At 37.3% G+C, this 17,923-nt stretch overlaps 2 protein-coding genes across 6 annotated transcripts in view; one reads left to right on the forward strand and one right to left on the reverse strand.

Moving 5' to 3' along the window:
- JADE1 (jade family PHD finger 1) overlaps window positions 1-17,923 on the forward strand; it is a 101,996-nt gene that overhangs the window by 51,587 nt on the left and 32,486 nt on the right. For 2 of the 3 annotated variants that reach the window (XM_083367318.1, XM_083367319.1), the window contains 4 exons: window positions 1,100-1,216; window positions 7,873-8,400; window positions 10,320-10,437; window positions 12,300-16,698. In XM_083367318.1, coding sequence (XP_083223444.1) covers window positions 1,100-1,216; window positions 7,873-8,400; window positions 10,320-10,437; window positions 12,300-13,189 — 1,653 coding nt within the window. In that variant the 3' untranslated portion in view covers window positions 13,190-16,698. Of the gene's footprint in view, window positions 1-1,099; window positions 1,217-7,872; window positions 8,401-10,319; window positions 10,438-12,299; window positions 16,699-17,923 lie in introns of those variants that run through there. The other variant, XR_014493028.1, reaches the window with a different exon arrangement.
- Window positions 12,208-17,923, reverse strand: part of SCLT1 (sodium channel and clathrin linker 1) — a 49,826-nt gene continuing 44,110 nt past the window's right edge. For all 3 annotated transcript variants that reach the window (XM_083367322.1, XM_083367321.1, XM_083367320.1), the window contains one exon: window positions 12,208-12,442. In XM_083367322.1, coding sequence (XP_083223448.1) covers window positions 12,436-12,442 — 7 coding nt within the window. In that variant the 3' untranslated portion in view covers window positions 12,208-12,435. The remainder of the gene's footprint in view (window positions 12,443-17,923) is intronic.

Consider the following 17,923-nt stretch of genomic DNA (forward strand, 5'->3'; position numbering starts at 1 on the left):
ATTGGTTCTTTTTAGATTCAAAGTAGACAAATTTGGTTACCGTCTAACTGTATTTGAAATCAGTAGAGCTGTTTTAAGTTAGATACATTTCCAGAATGATTGAAACAGCCTTTTTCAAACATGAAACAGCTTTCACTCAAAATAAAAAAGTTCAGAATTTGAAATAGTTTGAATTTGAACATTGCCATGTAATAGTAGGAGTTAGGTAATAGGAGGTTGCTTATGAGATGCAGAGGCATATCTGGCCATTAAAGAGTTTTCTAACATTTTAGTAGAATGTACCTTTACCTTTACCTTTATGAACATTGTTAGGAAGTGGAACTGATTCTAGTTAATGACTGATTTTGTAGCCATGATTGAAAGAGATTTATGTGCCATCTTCCTGCTTTTATAAGGGAGAAGAAAGGGGCATAATGTAACTCTATAACAATTGCAAAGGGAAAGCTAATGGAATATAGAAATACATAATTGCATGCAAAAGAAACTATTTCAGGGATGTTCTGGATTGTTTATTTTTCCTTCCATTCTGAGTTTTAGAAGAAAAACATGACATTTTCAGCAAACATCAGAATATTCTATCATTAAAAAAGAGTCTTGCACATAACTTGAAAGATTCCCTTAGGCCAGGAGAAAAATAAACCCACGTAGCATGCTTTTTCTTTATGATTAGAGTACAAGAATATGGGAAAAGATGCACTGATGCTTGCTTAACTGGTTAATCAAGCATTAACTTGGGCTTCAGTAGGGAATTTGTATTAGATTTGGCCAGAGGATAACAAGTTCAAATTCCTACTCAGTTCACATTCCGTTCTTCATCCCCTGCCAGTTACTATCTCATTGTTTGTTATGAGGCCAAAATTGTATGTGTGAAGAATATTGTTTATTGCTGTAACTTGGGAGGAAGGGCAGGATGAAAATGAAATCAATTTATTTCCAATCCTTAAGAATTTTTTAAATGTGGGTATAGTTTGATAAAGTAATACATATCTAGAAATATTGATCTGATGGGATAATCTGAAGGTCAGTATGTCGAGGATAGTTATACTTCAGCTGCTATTTGGTTTTTTAAATAGGTATTATTTTTTTCAATTATTCTTAGGTGAGCATTGGTAGTCCAGAAAAGATGGAGCCCATTACAAAGGTCTCTCATATTCCCAGCAGCAGATGGGCGCTGGTATGCAGTCTTTGTAATGAGAAGATTGGGGCATCCATACAGGTAAATAGAGAAATTGTAAACATTACAAAAACTTGGCAAAGTTCTTTATGTAACTTTTATAGTGATCTTCACATGCTATATCCTTACTACTTTCATGAAATAAATTATAGAATGAGCACTGACATTGGCAGCGCAGATACAACAATTGGGACATTACATGCATTAATTTTACTACATTAATTTTGGATTTTTATTTAGATACACACATTTGGACTTGTCTGCATTGTGTTCGAGAACCTCATTGCCATACTATTAAATCTATGTTCAGTATGAACTCTTTGATGGTTATAAATCAAACCATGTTGTGATTTAACCTTTTTCTAAGATGGCTTTTGAAATTTCCATTGTCTTTGACATCTGTTTTGCTTAGGAAAAAAATAATATTTTAATAATTTCCAATTGCCTCCTTGCTTTCTCTTTGTTAATACTCCTTTGTGTACTGTGTCATATCTTCTTTCTCTTGGCTTCTTGGAGATTGTTCAGAGTTTTCTTGTCTATATGCCAGTTATGCTTGCCATCTGATTGTTAGATTTTTTTTATTACCATTCGTCTCATAATAATTTGTTTTTGAAATCATTTTGTCCCTCTTTGTTCAGAATTCCTTGCATTACCCACTGAATTTGCAGCTTACTTAGCTATATATACACCTTAATCTATGTCTAATTTAGTAGGCACAGATAAATGGATTTCTTTTTAAAAACATCTAGTATGAGTGGATGCAAGGTTAAATGGAAAATACCAAGCACTTTGCTACATTTCTAATTGAGGAGATTCAGTGAAAACTAGCTGTTCACTGATTCATTTCAGATTGCCAAGTGTTTTTGCTTGTTTTGCCAGAGTTGCGTTAATTTGATTTCTGAAAATGATCTTCAGAAGCCTGTCTGGTTTTCGTGTTCATTTAGAGCACAAAATTTTTGTGTAGCAGATTAATTATTAGTGATAGCATAAATATCTCATATTTAGCATATTTGATTTTCAGACTTCAGATCATCAATCAATATATTATTTATTTATTTTATTTATTTTATTTAATTTGTATACCGCCCTTCTCCCGAAGGACTCAGGGCAGTGAACAGGACCATAAATACCAAAATAACCAAAATACAAAATTAAAAACAAATTAAACCCTAGTGCCCAAATGTAAAAATAAATTACATTAAAACAATAATTAAAACCCAAACCCATCAGTCCAGGCCAGCTTGTTCAAACAAATAGGTTTTTAGATCACGTCGGAAGGAGCGAAGGTCGGGAGCCATCCGGAGCTCAACCGGTAAATGGTTCCAAAGGTCAGGCGCACCCACAGAGAACGCCTTCCCCCTGTGAGCCACCAGACAGCATTCTCCGACTGGTGGTACCCTAAGGAGGCCCTCTCTGTGGGAGCGCACTGGGCGGAGGGAAGTTGATGCCGGCCGCATGTGCTCCCTAAGGTATTCCGGACCCATGCCATGTAGGGCTTTGTAGGTCATTACCAGTATCTTGAATCTCACCCGGAAGGTAACCGGAAGCCAATGCAGTTCACGGAGCAGAGGTGTAATATGGGAGTATCGGGAGACCCCCAACACAACTTGCGCGGCTCATTCTGCTCAGTTGGAGCCTCCGAGTGGTCCTCAAGGGCAGCCCCATGTAGAGAGCGTTGCAGTAGTCTAACCGAGAGGTCACGAGCGCATGAGTGACTGTACGCAAGGCATCCCGGTCTAGATAGGGCCGCAACTGGCGCACCAGGCGAACCTGGGCGAAGGCCCCCCTAGTCACAGTTACTATATGATCTTCTAAAGAAAGCTGTGGATCTAGGAGAACTCCCAAGTTGCGAGCCTTATCTACGGGGGGTAATAACTCATTATTCCATCAAACTCTTGCCCAAGGTTATGCTTCTTAGTTGAATGTGATTTCTAGTAGGATTCAAAATTCTGAATAAATATGCATGGTCATCAAGGAAATAGATTAATTGCTATTGTAGCAGCTTTAGACCGAGGTAGAAATTAAGAGGAATTTGTTCTAAGAATGAGACAAGTGCATTTTATGTTTGGGATTTGGACAAGATCCGGGAACTCTCAAAATGTTTTTCTGGAAAGTTTAATGATTTCTACAGCTGTCCCTTAGGAAAGTCATGAGTGACTATGGGAGGTCCCCTAATTGCCCTGTCTAATGCACAAGGATAGCCAAGTGGCTCTTTCAAATATTCTTGCCTGTGTGATAAAATCAGAGTAACAGAGCAACATACCTTGATTTAGATATGTTGAACCCTCCTGCAAGCTCTTGAGAGAGGCCCTGTTGTTGTTTCCCTGGGCTTGGACTCTGCATCCTGGCCAGGAGGGCTTTTCATTCTTCTGGGGACTCTGGTCAGGCACTATATGCCCAGATTCTCCACACTAAAAGAATGCTAAATCTCTGTGCCCCTTTCTTCAGCAGTTGCCATTCTCCCTGCTGTTCCTATTTGCATGGGTTCTTCTCCCTCCCCCCCCCCAAACTCGGTCCCATTGGCATCCATGTGGGGAAGGTTGAATAGTGAGCTCTATCTGCTGCCCAAACTGGCTTTGAATCTCTTCCAGATGAAAGTCAGTGATCACAGAAAAGGTTGCATATTTGGTCCAGATTTGTGTCACTTCTTGCCATTTGAGCTTAGTGCCGATTTGAGCATTCAGTCCTTGTCTAAATTGAGAAATTAGTGCTATTTTGTTCTTATGTTAAGTCTTCAGTGATTTATTTGAATTTTGCTACAATATATACAGTCTAATCCTTCTATTACCCCGTTTACGTTCTGGATATCGTTGATTTCTGTTACTCCTTTTATCAGCTCTCTGAAGTGCCTACTGAAGTTGTCCATGAAGTCTGGTAATTGTCCATAATCAGGTCATTGCCTTCAGTGATAAAAAATGCCTAGTGAGCTGCTGACACAGTCAGCAAGATCAGCACAAGACACATGAGCAGCACCTTGAATTCCCATATACAGCTCTCACTGCACTATGAAAGTTTTCATCCTTTTTGATTCACCTCCAAGTTTTTCATGGCTTCTTGCAACACTGCTTGGACTACTGGAGCTGCTGCTGGTGCCAGAGCAATCGGTAGTGCTGGCTGTGCCAGATTCTGCATCTGTTGCACCAGTTGAAGCACTCACGTCATATTGCACACTTCATTCTCTAGTCCATCCTGACTTCAAAGCACAGCATCCATTACTCCTTGGTCAGCCAGTTCTCTTTCTTGGGGCTTAGTTGCCATAACGATAGTTGCCATTGCTTTTGGGGGAAAAGATTGGGACTCTGAGAAAATTAATGTCAGGTGCAAACAATCAGGTCTGCATAGTTAGTGAAAGATTCAAAATTACTGATTTATTGTTAAGCCTATGTACAGGAATCTTCTCAAATCTAATGGTTTGCACGTGGATAAAACTAGATAAAGTTCAGTGGCATTGAAGGGGGGGTTGACTTCCTTCTCTCATGACTGTGTGGAGATTCTAAACTGATTCCTCACTTGACTGCTTCCCTTGGCTCTGCCATTCTCTCTCATACATTTATTAATTTATATAATTGTCTTCTTAAGGAAGTAATTGCCATGTGTCCCTGAAAATAAGATCCGGTGTTGTTGTTGTTGTTATTGTTGTTGTTGTTTTGTTGTTGTTGTTGTTGTTGTTGTTGTTGATGTTGTTATTATTATTATTATTATTATTATTATTATTATTATTATTATTATTATTATTTCCAAAAGAGGCACCAGGTCTTATTTTTGGGGTGTGTATGTGTTTTCCGCTCACCTCATGGTGGCGGCACCTACAGCCCTGCCCAGCCAGCCCACTTCTTCTGTGGCCGAAGAAGCAGCTTCTTTCTGCAGCTGAGAATGGAGCTTGGGCCTGCATTTCGCCGTCAGAGGCCTTTCCAGAAGGCCTGTGGAGCCAAGAACCAAGCTACAGATTGAATGCATAGCTCAGTTCTCGGCTGCACAGGCCTTCCGGAAAGGCCTTTGACTGCCAAATGCAGGCCCGAGCTCCATTCTTAGCTGCAGAATGAAGCTAATCCTTCGGCCACAGAAGAAGTGGGCGGTGAGGCAAGTGTCGATCCACTTACCATTGCCTAACTGCAATGGTAAGCTCCAAACCTGCCCTAGCTTGATTTTTAGGCGGTGTGCCTCGCCCCAAACTAGGGCTTATTTTTGGGGTAGGGCTTATATTAGGCCCACCCCCCAAAATCAAGCTAGGTCTTATTTTTGGTGTAGGCCTTACTTTTGGGGAAACACGGTAGGACATGAACAACCATGGGAAGGTCTATTATAAATTCTACCTCCTCCCATTTAGCTCTTCTGCTTCCTACATAGGGAATGGTAGTCTTATTTACTGTGATAGATTTATAGTTTTAAAAATATTGTACATTTTAATTCACTGTTCAGTTAGCAATTATTCTATGTTTTTGCATAAAATATGTATTAGTACACAGGAATTGCTTTGCAGCACTTGGATATTATAACATTAATATTTTATGTCTAAACACAAAAGTACTGCTAATCAGAACAGTGAGCTAACCTGCTTACAGAGTATACACTAAGCAACCTATGAGTTAAACATTGGTTGACCACAACTTTTATTCAGAGAAAAATGTACAAATTAAACTGATAAGTATTCCCTGTCTTTTCATACAGAGAAAACTGAATGTTTTTAAGTGAATTGCCCATAGCTACCAAGCAGATATAATTTGGCTCTGGATAAGGATATGTGTTAGAATTGCTGTATGTGTTTATATCATGTTGCCTCCTACATTGCTTTTCTCTCTAGCTCTAGTCTAAATCATTGATATGCCAGAGAATTGACATTGAAGTCAGCACAGATTTTTAAGTGCTTTGCCATAGGCTTTGTTTAGTAATGTCCTTTCAAGGGAAGTTTAAATTAAATGTGCATAATATGATTCACAGACATATAATAGATGCCCAGTACATTAATTAATAAATATTAAGTTTTAGGAGACCTGTACTTGTTCTCTGAGTTTTCAGTTACATAGCAGGGAGAGACCTGTAAATCATGATTGTGATTTATCCTTTTTTTAACTTTTGATAATTGCTTTAAAAATTGAGGTTTCAATAAATAGGTGTGTGCAAAATGTTTTAAATTCAAACCATTCCATATTTTCAAATTATCAAGACAGGCTGCTTAAAATAATCTGTTACTGGATCTTTTAAACCATCAAGCTTATTTCTGTTAATCGTGTGCTGGTCTTGATAAAGTCACTATGGCATTTCTAATATTCTAACAAGACCAATGATGGTATTATCCACATTTTAATGAAACAAGTGTATCCTAATGTAGGTAAAGTATGGCATTAACAGAAATATGCAGCATTTTCAATCAAGAACCAAGAGAAGTGTTTCAGTGTACATGTGGTCTCAACTCTTGCTACTTCCTTAAAACAATTACATATTTTCTTGTGTTGCATGGCTACTAAGCAAGCCTAGAAAATGATGCGGATTCCAGTTCCTTTCTGGCTATGGATTCACAGTGCTGCATATTTTTCATAACTGTTGGGAAGTAAACATATTGATCTTCATCCTAAATTTATAAATCACCTTATGTTATGCCAACACAACTCCAGTGTATCTTGTGAATGGGAAATAAAAATACTTGGTTATATTGTTTGTTATAACCAAGAGATACTTGCTTATATTACCATGATATGCTATGGCAAAAATTTCTTTAGACCACAGTATTTACATTATATTTACATTATTTACATTATACACCAAAGAGCCTTGGTGGAGCAGTGGGCTAATGCCTCCTTAAGTAACACCAGCTGCCTGCAATTAGTGCAGGTTTGCATCCCACCAGGCTCAAGGTTGACTCAGCCTTCCATCCTTCCGAGGTAGGTAAAATGAGGACCCAGATTGTTGGGGGCAATTAAGCTGACTTTGTAATAATGCCGCTTGGGGTGTGTGTGAAAGCCCTAATAAGCAGGCATATACATAGAATGAAGGCTACTGCTAAGCTTGTAAGCCGCCCTGAGTCTTCGGAGAAGGGCGGGATATAAATGGAATTAAAATAAAAATAATAAAAAAATTAGTAATTTGATCATTTTTATATATAATATATTGGTTGTTTGACAAAGGTAGACATTGGCTAGGACCAATAAAAGTAATGGACAAATTCATTACAGGTAGTCCTCAACTTACAACTGTAAACACTGCAAACACTGTGATTGTTAAATTGTTTGCTATGGATCATTTTTTGCCAAAAACCAGAAATAAATGCCAGTTTTTGGCAAAACCATTGTAAAAGAAGGTCATGTAATTATGGGATGCTGCAGATGGCTGTGTGCCTGAAACACAGTCACGGGGAGAGGCCGTCAGGTCTTCGGAGCTGGATCATAAGTGGGAAGTTCATCATAACTGAATGGTCACTAAGCAACTGGTCCTAAGTCAGTTACTACCTGTATAAGTTAAACTATCACTCTCTTAACGATTATATAGTAACTCATGAATCAGCTATTGTCACTTCCTGTTCTTGCTTTAGTTTCCTGACTATAGAGCAGATAACACTGGCCATTGTGGGCTCTAGGCTCAGTTCTGAATTGCTGTTCTAATATTCTATTATGTCCAATGTTTGGATCTAGGGGAGCCCTAACATAGGGTTCACAATCTTTACTACATATTTAAATCCTTAACATTTATATTTTTTTCTGCAGTGTTCAGTAAAAAACTGTCGCACAGCTTTTCATGTCACTTGTGCATTTGACCGTGGTTTGGAGATGAAGACTATTCTGGCTGATAACGATGAAGTCAAGTTCAAATCCTATTGTCCAAAACACAGTTCTACTAAGAAGTCAGATGAGGAAAACCTCAGTGAATTAACCAGCCAGGAAAATGAGAATGGAGCACATGATAATTCTCTGGGTCACTTAGAATCATTTGATAGCATGGCTCAAAATCAGGAGGAAGCTCATCGAGTCAGTATTAGAAAGCAGAAACTCCAGCAACTGGAGGATGGGTTTTATGCCTTTGTTAATGCTTCAGAAGTGGCAAAGGCTCTGCAACTTCCTGAGGACTCTGTAGAATTCCTTTATCAGTATTGGAAACTGAAGAGAAAATCAAATTTCAACAAACCTTTGATTACCCCAAAGAAAGATGAAGAGGACAATCTAGCCAAACGGGAACAGGACGTTCTGTTCAGGCGACTACAGCTTTTCACTCACCTCCGGCAAGATTTGGAGAGGGTAAGTTACTGTGTTCTTGAAAGGGGTAGAACACTGAACTAAATGTAACATTCCTTATGCTCGTGTTGATTAAAGTAACTTCATATGTTCTGTGCATTTGATAATCTGATCCATGCATGTGCTTCTGTTTGGACTTCAATCTGGGAATGTAAGAAGCATGGGTCCCATTCAGATAGATAGGGAATAAGAGATTGGTTTTTTTAAACGTGTACCATTGCTGTTTGCAGTTATGGCATTTGTACATTTAACTTCTAAACTTTTTGTTTTGAGAATCTCGGCAACTACCCAACACAACCTCCTCAGTCTTCTTACTCATATCAACAAATTCACTTCATCCTTCTTTCTTTACCCTATCTCTTATTTTAAGAACACATTTTGTCAATAGCCCATTTTCACTACATTCATCTTGCATGTTTCTCCTAACATACATAGTTTTCACTTCTGTATAACAAAACAGACAAGAAGCACATTTATACATGACATTCTTCAATTAAGTTTTCCCCACTTCTTTGACTTCTTTTCCCTGTTTACTCCTCTTAGATTTCAAGTTGCAGTTTTCTGTCTACCCAGTTGTCACCAGATGGGCTTTGTATACACTTTTCTCCACTACCCATCAACCAAGGCTTTAACGTAACATTTTTATTAAGTGACAGAGCATAGACTAGGTTACCTGGTTTAGTTATGCCCATGCAACATACGATATTCTCTGCTAATGGTAAGGATAGTGCAATTTAGGTGCATTATGGCTGGTGTACCACAAGTCCAATTGGATTTTACTTTTAGTTTAGGCATGTTCTTGCTATTCTGTGCTGGTAGGATTTCTAATCTAGAGACTACCGGTATCTAAAAATCCAATGTAACATTTGACTGCATTCCATTAACTATGAAGTATGTGTAATGTACTGATATATATTCAAGATGCCCCAATTATAAAATGCCTGATTGAAGAGATTCATTAATTCTTCTGCAAAATATTAAATGTATATATCACTTTTAATTCTAAAGCAAAATTGGATATACCTTTCCAGTCTTTTACAAACATGACTCTTTCCCTTCACTGAGGGTTCCTGTGGCTAGTAGAAGCTATTAGAATGAATGTGACTGAAATTTTGATAATCATTGCTCAGCCTTGCTGGAGAACTTCCTTTCATCATTGGTCAGAAGATGAAATTGGTATGAAAGCTGATTGCTGATCATAGAGGTGTGCATTATTCAAACAAGAAGGTGCTTTGGATGTGGTACAGGCATGTTTATTGTTCCTGTAGGTCTCCTTAACTCCTGATTACAGTGTTGACACCAGAAACATTTGCAGTTTCTTTAAGGTTTCAGCTGGTAGGTAGAATGAGGATATCTATGCCAGGTCCAAAACAAGTTTCCAGCTATGCATCTGAATACTACACACCTGCTTTCAGGAAGAGCTTTTTTTGATGTTAGGTCTTCAGACTGAAATACAGAAAGTAAAATCTCTTTTTTCTGTGTTTATGCTTTCTCTTAACTATTGAGTAACTTTAAAGATATGTGCAATTAGGGAGGCTCCAGACTGAAAGGGCTGAATTCATAAGATACCATTTTTAGAAGAAGGCCATTAATGCTGTCTTTAAGGTTTTCTATCCAAATTATTTTTCTTTTTAATACTTTTAATAAAGAATCCCCCCCCCCCCGAGATGTATGGAGATTCTCAGTTATCTGGTCATGGTTATCCTAGAGGTACTTTTCAAAAGACAACTGGAATTCCTTGTTTTTTTTTCCTTGAAAATGTTTCACTTTTCATCCAAGATGCTTCTTTACTTCAATTTTTTTTCTTTGTCTCACTATAAAGAGGTTTCCAGATGAGCCACTATTTTTTAAAAACAACTTCAAAATAATCTTAAACTTCCTTTATGCATTCTTCATATTAGCAGTATTTTCAATGTTTCTAGGTACGGAACCTCACTTACATGGTGACCCGACGGGAAAAAATCAAAAGATCTGTTTGCAAAGTCCAGGAACAGATATTTAATCTTTATACAAATCTTGTAGAACATGAAAGAATTTCAGGTAAGTTTTGTAATTTTCTCTTTATTTTTCAGAGAATGGCATTGGAAAAACACTGTCAAATGATCTGGAATTAAAATTAATGCTGTAATGCTCGTGTTTTATGCCCCTTCTTGATATAAAAGAACAAATAAAAGGGAAATAATAACATTAATTTTCTTTATGCTAGCCTGTGACCATAATAAAATTTTGATTTGATTGTCTTTAAGTGCATACATTAAATTTTAATTAATTCAAAATTATTTTCTCCTTACCCAGTTTTCTGCCTTCAGTTGTAAAAAGATTGCATAGATTATCTTTGCTGCCACTTTAAGGAATTTATTGATTTATATTTTTATATCCTTGGAAAAGAACTCTCTAAAAGTATAGCCATTGCAAATATTTACAAAAATACAGTATTGTTATTATGGTTGTTGAGATAGTTTGCTGCTGTTTTATAGTCTCATTTCTTATTTTTGCTTCCTTTTGAAAGTTTTAATACCTCCAAGTTGCCACTTCTCACAATCCATGCAACAATATTACTTCACTTAGCAAATTCTAATTTAGTATAATTCCATTATGTGAAGCAGGATTTGGGAACCTTATTTCTTCAAAGAGCATGTATTCTGGGCAATAATTATGATTTTTAGGAATGTAGTATTGAACCCATGGCATATGTGCCAGAGGCGGCACTCAGAGCCCTTTGTGGGCACACGTGCTGTTGCCCCAGCTCCACCTCCCCAGCAGCCCCCCTGGAGATCACCCCCAGGCACAGCCCATGCACAGCAGTGCAGCCAAGGACATGGCAGCCAGGTAGCAGGGACAAGGCTACTCCTTCGCGCCCCAATCCACTCAGCTGCTGCTGGGCGCGGGTGGGCTGCCATGGTGCTGCAGGGCCGCCTGGGTGATCGGCAGGCCGTGGAGGCAGTGGGTGGCCCTGCAAGCAGGTGGTGGCGGAGCAGGGGTAGGTGATGGAGTGGACAGGCAGGCAGGGTGGGTTTTGGGCAGTCGGTCTCTAAAAGGTTCATCATCACTGTAGTAGGTTAATCACAATTTATTATTACAAGATGTGTTAAAATAGCATCGTTATATCAGCCAAATATATGATTTATAAAGTTTGGTCAAATGGGACATTTTTTTTTCACTATGTAGGAGGAGCATTTTTGGAAAAAAAAACCTGAAACAATTTCTGTACAAATAAGCTGGTTGGGGGAAAAGAGCAGCCACCTTGCTTTGAAGGTGACCAATAGGATCTTTATCCCCCTTTCAATTAAAAAATTCCACACACATTGCTTACTCTGAGAATGATATAAATAGCTTCTACAATTTTCCTTGCTTTAATTTTGGCAAATTAACACTTGTACTTTATTTAGGGCACATTAACATTTTAAAAACTAAGTAAATTATTAAAATGAAAATCATTATTTGACTGAAGGAAGTTCCTGTAGGGATAAATATGTTTTAAAAGTTGTGTAATATTTGCTGTTTCTGCTTGGAGAATATACTCCTCCTAGTAAACTATGTGTTTGATAGTTCCTTACTTTCATATAACCATACTTAAGATCATATTCTGTATACTTTCAATATGAATGAAGTTTAAGGAAATTTGAGTGAATTACCCCATTGTGTCGAGCTTAAAGATGTTACTGTCAACTTTAGTAGCACTTGGTATTGTAACTGGACTCTGATGCCAAATGTAGTAACTAGTGAGATTAAATTTTTTTTCTCCCAATTCAGACATCGTGGAATCTCCACCATTACTAACCATACCAGTTAATTGGAAATTTAGGTTTCTCTTGATGTTAGAAGGCAAATATTAAAGATATTGATGTTTTTCCCCCAAATTTTAGAACAACTTTTAACACATTTTATTGGTGTCTCTCCAGGTATGCCTTCCTCTTTCTCTTCGATGGAAAATTTGGTGCTCTTCAACAGTTCACCATTGGGCCCAGATGCACCTAAGATAGAGGATTTGAAATGGCATTCAGCTTTCTTCCGAAAACAAATGGGCATGTCATTAAGTCATTCACTGAAAAAAACAGAGAAGAGAGAGCAAATGAGGAGAAATTCTAGGCACAATAACAAACCATTGCTGAAGCAGCCCAGCCAAAGGGAGGGGCTTGCTTCTTCTGGTAGCTTTTTAAGTTTTGAAAAAACCTTTGCAGAAGCACAACTTGGAGCAGCACAACAGAAGAATGGGATTGTAACAGAAGACCACAAGAAAAGAGACAATCATTCTCATTGTGACATGACAAAGGTAGGACTGAAGGAGAAACCTCCCAAACATAACTACAAGCCCCTGAAGTCAAATGAATCCTTTCAGAGGCAGTTAGAAAATAAAAGGGCCGTGAACCACCCAAGTGGCAGATCGGCACCCGGAATCCGGAGAGATATGGTGCCTAAATGCAATGGATCCTTTTTCAGAATAAATTATAACCCAAGTCCAGTTAAAGTGCCTACAACACCCAGAAGCCCTGTGAAAAATTGGGGAGGATTCCGAATTCCAAAGAAAGGAGAAAGGCAACAGCAGGGAGAGGGGCAGGAGGAGGCATGCCGCCCAAACTCTAATTTCTCTTACTCGGCCCTCGGACAAGTTTCCCCTAAAGATAGAGCAAAAAGCAACTTAAAAGTGGACAGTGAGAATGACGGATATGCCCCGGATGCAGAGATGAGTGATTCAGAAACTGAGATGTCTGAAAAGAAATGCAGGCTGGGATCAAATAGCTCTCTCCCTAGAAGGACAGACTTTATTAGGAGAAGTATTCTTGCCTCTTGACTGGAGAGTCATACAGAATAGCCGCACTGGAACCAGTGAAGCTCCAGCCTGGATTAAAAAAAAAGTAGCAGCTACTCTTTTCTATTTATTGGTGGGACAAAAGAGTTTTAATTACGACTACAAGATCTATCAAGAATGAACACATTTTCCCTAGGCTGTAGAAAGTTGTTTACGTGCACTTGAGTACGAGTATTTCCTCCACCATTCTCATGACTGTGAGTTGTGAACATTATTTGCAATTGTCTCAAAGAAATCTGAGAAAATAATATTGTTTTCCAGTTGATTAATATGCTGAATGCTCATTTTAAAAAGAAGGATAAGTTAATTGGATTGTGTGGGTAGACCCTAATTTATGCAGATAGCACTGAAGTTTTTCTTTTCCCATCCCTGAAAAGCACAAGCTGTTAATATGTAAGAAGAGTAATGAATTAAATTTTGGTGCACTGCTTATCCTAATCTGGCCTACTCTCCTCAGGCTGTGCTTAAGAGTAAATCCTAGTCTGTGGTTTTTTTTTGTTTTTTTTTTTTGCTGTATTAGAATTCAGGGGAATTTTGGCAGCTGTAACCTTTGTTAACTCCAAATGTTTTTAGACAAAAAATTTTAAGCAGGTAAGAAGAATTTGCACGACAGCTAGATACCCTAAGGGGTACATCCAAGCTGCCCCGAATAGAAACAGTAACTGCAGCATATATACAGTGCTATTCTGAAGGGACCCAGACAAAGAATTAAGGAAAAATATTTACTTCTCTCAAATTAAGGGAAGGGGGTACCTATGTCTTAAAGTACTTGATCTCGTTTTGAAAGAAAGGTTTGTAAGCTTGCTGTATTCTGCTCACACCTGCCATGTGAAATACAAAGACAATTCAAATAAGATAGATTTAAATGTGTCTCTGTGGCAAAACAGGGTTGGCTGTCTTGTTTCTCCTACACACCCACACCCCTGATATATACTGCAAATTGTAAATCTATAACGGGGGAGAATTTTTACAATAGAAAAATTCTTAGCATATCATCAGACTTGGGAGAAGCAATGGCAGACAAATGTTTGAAGTTTGCCATGAAGATATGACTGTATTTCCAAAGGCAGTAGTCATCAGCCTTTCTTTATATGCACTAATATTATGTGTTGGGATATGCAAGTTTCTAACACATAAGGGTTACTTTAAATACAAAAAGAAGGATGTAATAAATATATATGTATATTTTTTGAAAAAAATGGTAAGGCAATAAGATGCGAGTAGTGCTTTACATTCAAACCAATTTAACAACAAGACTTCATGATATGGATTAGATTTGACAAGTGTTTTGATTACATCATTAAAACTGCAATAACTAGAGAGAAAAAGCCATCAGCAATAATAAGTGAACAGATTATTAAGTCTATTTTGTGTACTCAGCAGAGTGCATTTGTAAGACACAAAGGTAGTTTTAGACTATTACAACTTTTGGGACTCAACTTGGATATAAACAATATCAGAGATAATGAAGTTACAAGAAATGTAAGGAGCAGTAGGTATTTTGTTTTGGCAACTCATCATTACTTTTTACTTACTACAAGTAAAACAACGTTGTAAAACAAATGTTGGAACCTTGCAATTTGACTCAAGTCTTCCAGAGGTTTCAGCAGAAAACTAGAGTGCTACTGTTTCATCTTGCTATGCAAGTCACTGTTCATCAATAATAACATTGTATTTGAGGAGGATTATAAAGTACAGTTTTCTTACAGTCCTAATTTTTGGCTAGAGAAATATTGTACGTGATCCCATGAATTCCAAATTACTGATCCACTGATGCTATAACTTGGGAACATGCCTCAGAACATATCCCCATTTACTTCTAAAGCAGTGGTAACAATCCCGATTATTGTAGCTATGATAAGCTACAAATTCAGTTGTCCCCTCACTTATCTTTTGCTTCCACCTTCAGTATTTAGCTTAGTGCTAATCATAGTTTAATATATGAGTAATTGGCTTCATTAAAACAAAAATACAGTCTTTGAAAGGCCATTATTTAACTTGGCCTATCAAATTCAGATATCCCGGGATGCTGTGGTTAGAACTGAATGGGAAACTGAAATGGGACTCATGCATGAACAATGAGGAGGTTGTGAAATGGTCACATTTCATCAGATCATCATTTTATGATCTTAGTCTCAGTGTGTATATAATAGCTGTAATTCCAGTGGTGGCTATTGGTACACTGGAGTTCCAATGCTTTAACATAAGTTTATATAGGCAGGTATTATTTTTTGGCAGCTTGCTTCATTGTCAAGAAAATTATTCAAATTTAAAAGAAAAAAACATTCCCCATCTCCTTCCTACAGAGAGCGCTGTATTAGAGTAGTCCATGCATAGCCTTTGAGTCAGGATGGATAGAATTAACAAGCAGGTTAAGATTTTAAATTCTAAACATTTTTAAATGCCATTTTAGAAAGCAACTGGAAAGAAAGATATATACACGGCTTTCTTGCTTTGGATTAAACTACCCATATATTACAGGTATATAGCAAGGTTTGCTGCTTTAAAAGCAGGCATATTCTTGTCAAATATAAGAGGGATGTGATTGATTATTTAATATAATAAGTGTTTGAGGTGAGGTTTAAGTGAAATAATATTGGTTAACCTGCCCAACAGGGAGTTTTTCATCAAGCCATAGAAGAAGTAAATTTGATGTTAAACATTATTCAATGTTATGATCAATTTTGAAAGAGGTATCAGATTACATTTGCACTATTAGGAATGTTAGCATTTGTGCAGAAAGAATGCCTTATCTGTTTTCCCCACCGTATTTAGGTTAATAAGCTTTCTGATGTTTTGATTAATGCTGAACCAAAAATTAATAGCAAAAGAAGAAAAAATAATTTTTTCCCTTACCCCCAACTTCCAACTACAGAAGTAGGTAAAATCAGTATGACCAGCTGTTTCATACCATATTTAACACTCAGTACATGAAAATGTATAAATAAAACCATATTCTTTACTACCACTACATTTTGTTGATAACAATGGAGATTTCTTGTTAGCTCCACATTTTATGCAGATTGCCCAAGAAATCTTGGTGTACTACATTGAAATATAGGGTAATAAACATTTTAGTAATATTGACTGGAATGCTGTCGTTTCCAGACACCCACACAAACATGTGCCAGTCTAAAGTAATGAAAGATAATGTATGTCTCATATGTACAAAATCTTGATTATTTTACGTAAATTGGGTAAAAAGATCTTACTACATTTGTAAAACCTTGTACAGAGGATTTTTTCACCATGTGCCTAGCTTTGGTGTCCATTTTGCTCCAATTTGAAAACAGGTGCATGATGATAAAACAAATAGAAATAAAGTATATGTAGAGATGACTATTTTATATTACATGGCCCAATCCTGTATTTATTTTCCTCCCCTTTTGAAGTATTTATAAAGACCTAGTTGAAGATGGCTGTATTTTTTGTTAAAATATTTAGTAGAATTGTGCCTTTGTCTGTATGTGAATAAATGCTGTACATTTTGCAATACACTTAAGTGTTCTAGTGTGATATCTTGAGTTTGACAACAATATATTCTTTTTTAATCAGATGGCAAACAATAAAATGAAAAGTTACATTATATTCTAAAGTATACAGAATTGATAGGGTTAACTTCCATTCATGCCCATTCATGCCAAGAGAAATGAGTTGGAGTTTGCTCCTGTGCATACACTGGATTGCAGTGATAAACTGGAGAGGTTTCAGGTTAGGTTGCAAAGGCAAAAGATATATTGCATGTTTGTTCCTGAACTACTATATTTTGAAGCCCTTATACTGAGTTTTTAAACTTCAAGTCAAATACAAAGATGGTTTTTTCAGTGTTGCTGGAATGAGATACTGCTTGGTTGGCCTATGACTAATTGCCATTACTAATGTTTTCAAGGATTAGAAAACAATGTAGCTCACCTGTTACAGGTACATACAGTCATATGAGAAAGAAAGAACACCCTCTTTGAATTCTATACTTTTATGTATCAGGACATAATAAAAATCATCTGGTCCTTAGCATGTAGTTAAATACAACCTCAAATGAAGAACAAAACAGGACTTATTACACCATGGTATAATTTATTTCTCAAAAAGAAAGCCAAAATGGAAGGCATGTGTGAAAAACTAAATACACCTCATGATTCAATAGCTTGTAAAACCACCTGTAGTAGCAATAACTTGGGGTAATTGTTTTCTGCATGACTTACATCATTGTGGAGGAATTTTGTCCCACTTTTCTTTACACCATTGCTTTAGTTCTGAGATTTGTGGGCATGTTATGCACAGCTCTCTTGAGGTCCTACTACAGCACTGCACTTGGTTGAGGTCTGGACTTGACTGGGCCATTGCAATACCCTGCTTTTTTTCTTTTTCAGCCATTCTGTTGTAAATTTGCTGGTGTGCTTGGAATTATTGTCCTGTTGCATGATCTAATGTCAGCCAAGCTTTAACTGTCAGAAAGTGGGCCTCACATTTAACTTAGAATACTTGGTATTCAGAGTTCATGGTCAACTCAATGACTACAAGATGCCCAGGTTTTATGGCTAGAAAAACAAGCTGAAATCATCACCCTTGCACCACGCTTGATGGTTGGTATGAGATGTTTGTGCTGATATGGAGTATTTGGCTTTTGCCAAATGTGGCACTTGCATTATGGTCAAACATCTCCACTTTGGTCTGGTCTGTCCAAAGAACAGCGTTCCAGAAGTCTTGTCATTTGTT

The sequence above is a fragment of the Vipera ursinii genome (assembly GCF_947247035.1).
Source record: "Vipera ursinii genome assembly, chromosome: 7".
NCBI classification, from domain to species: Eukaryota; Metazoa; Chordata; class Lepidosauria; order Squamata; family Viperidae; genus Vipera; species Vipera ursinii.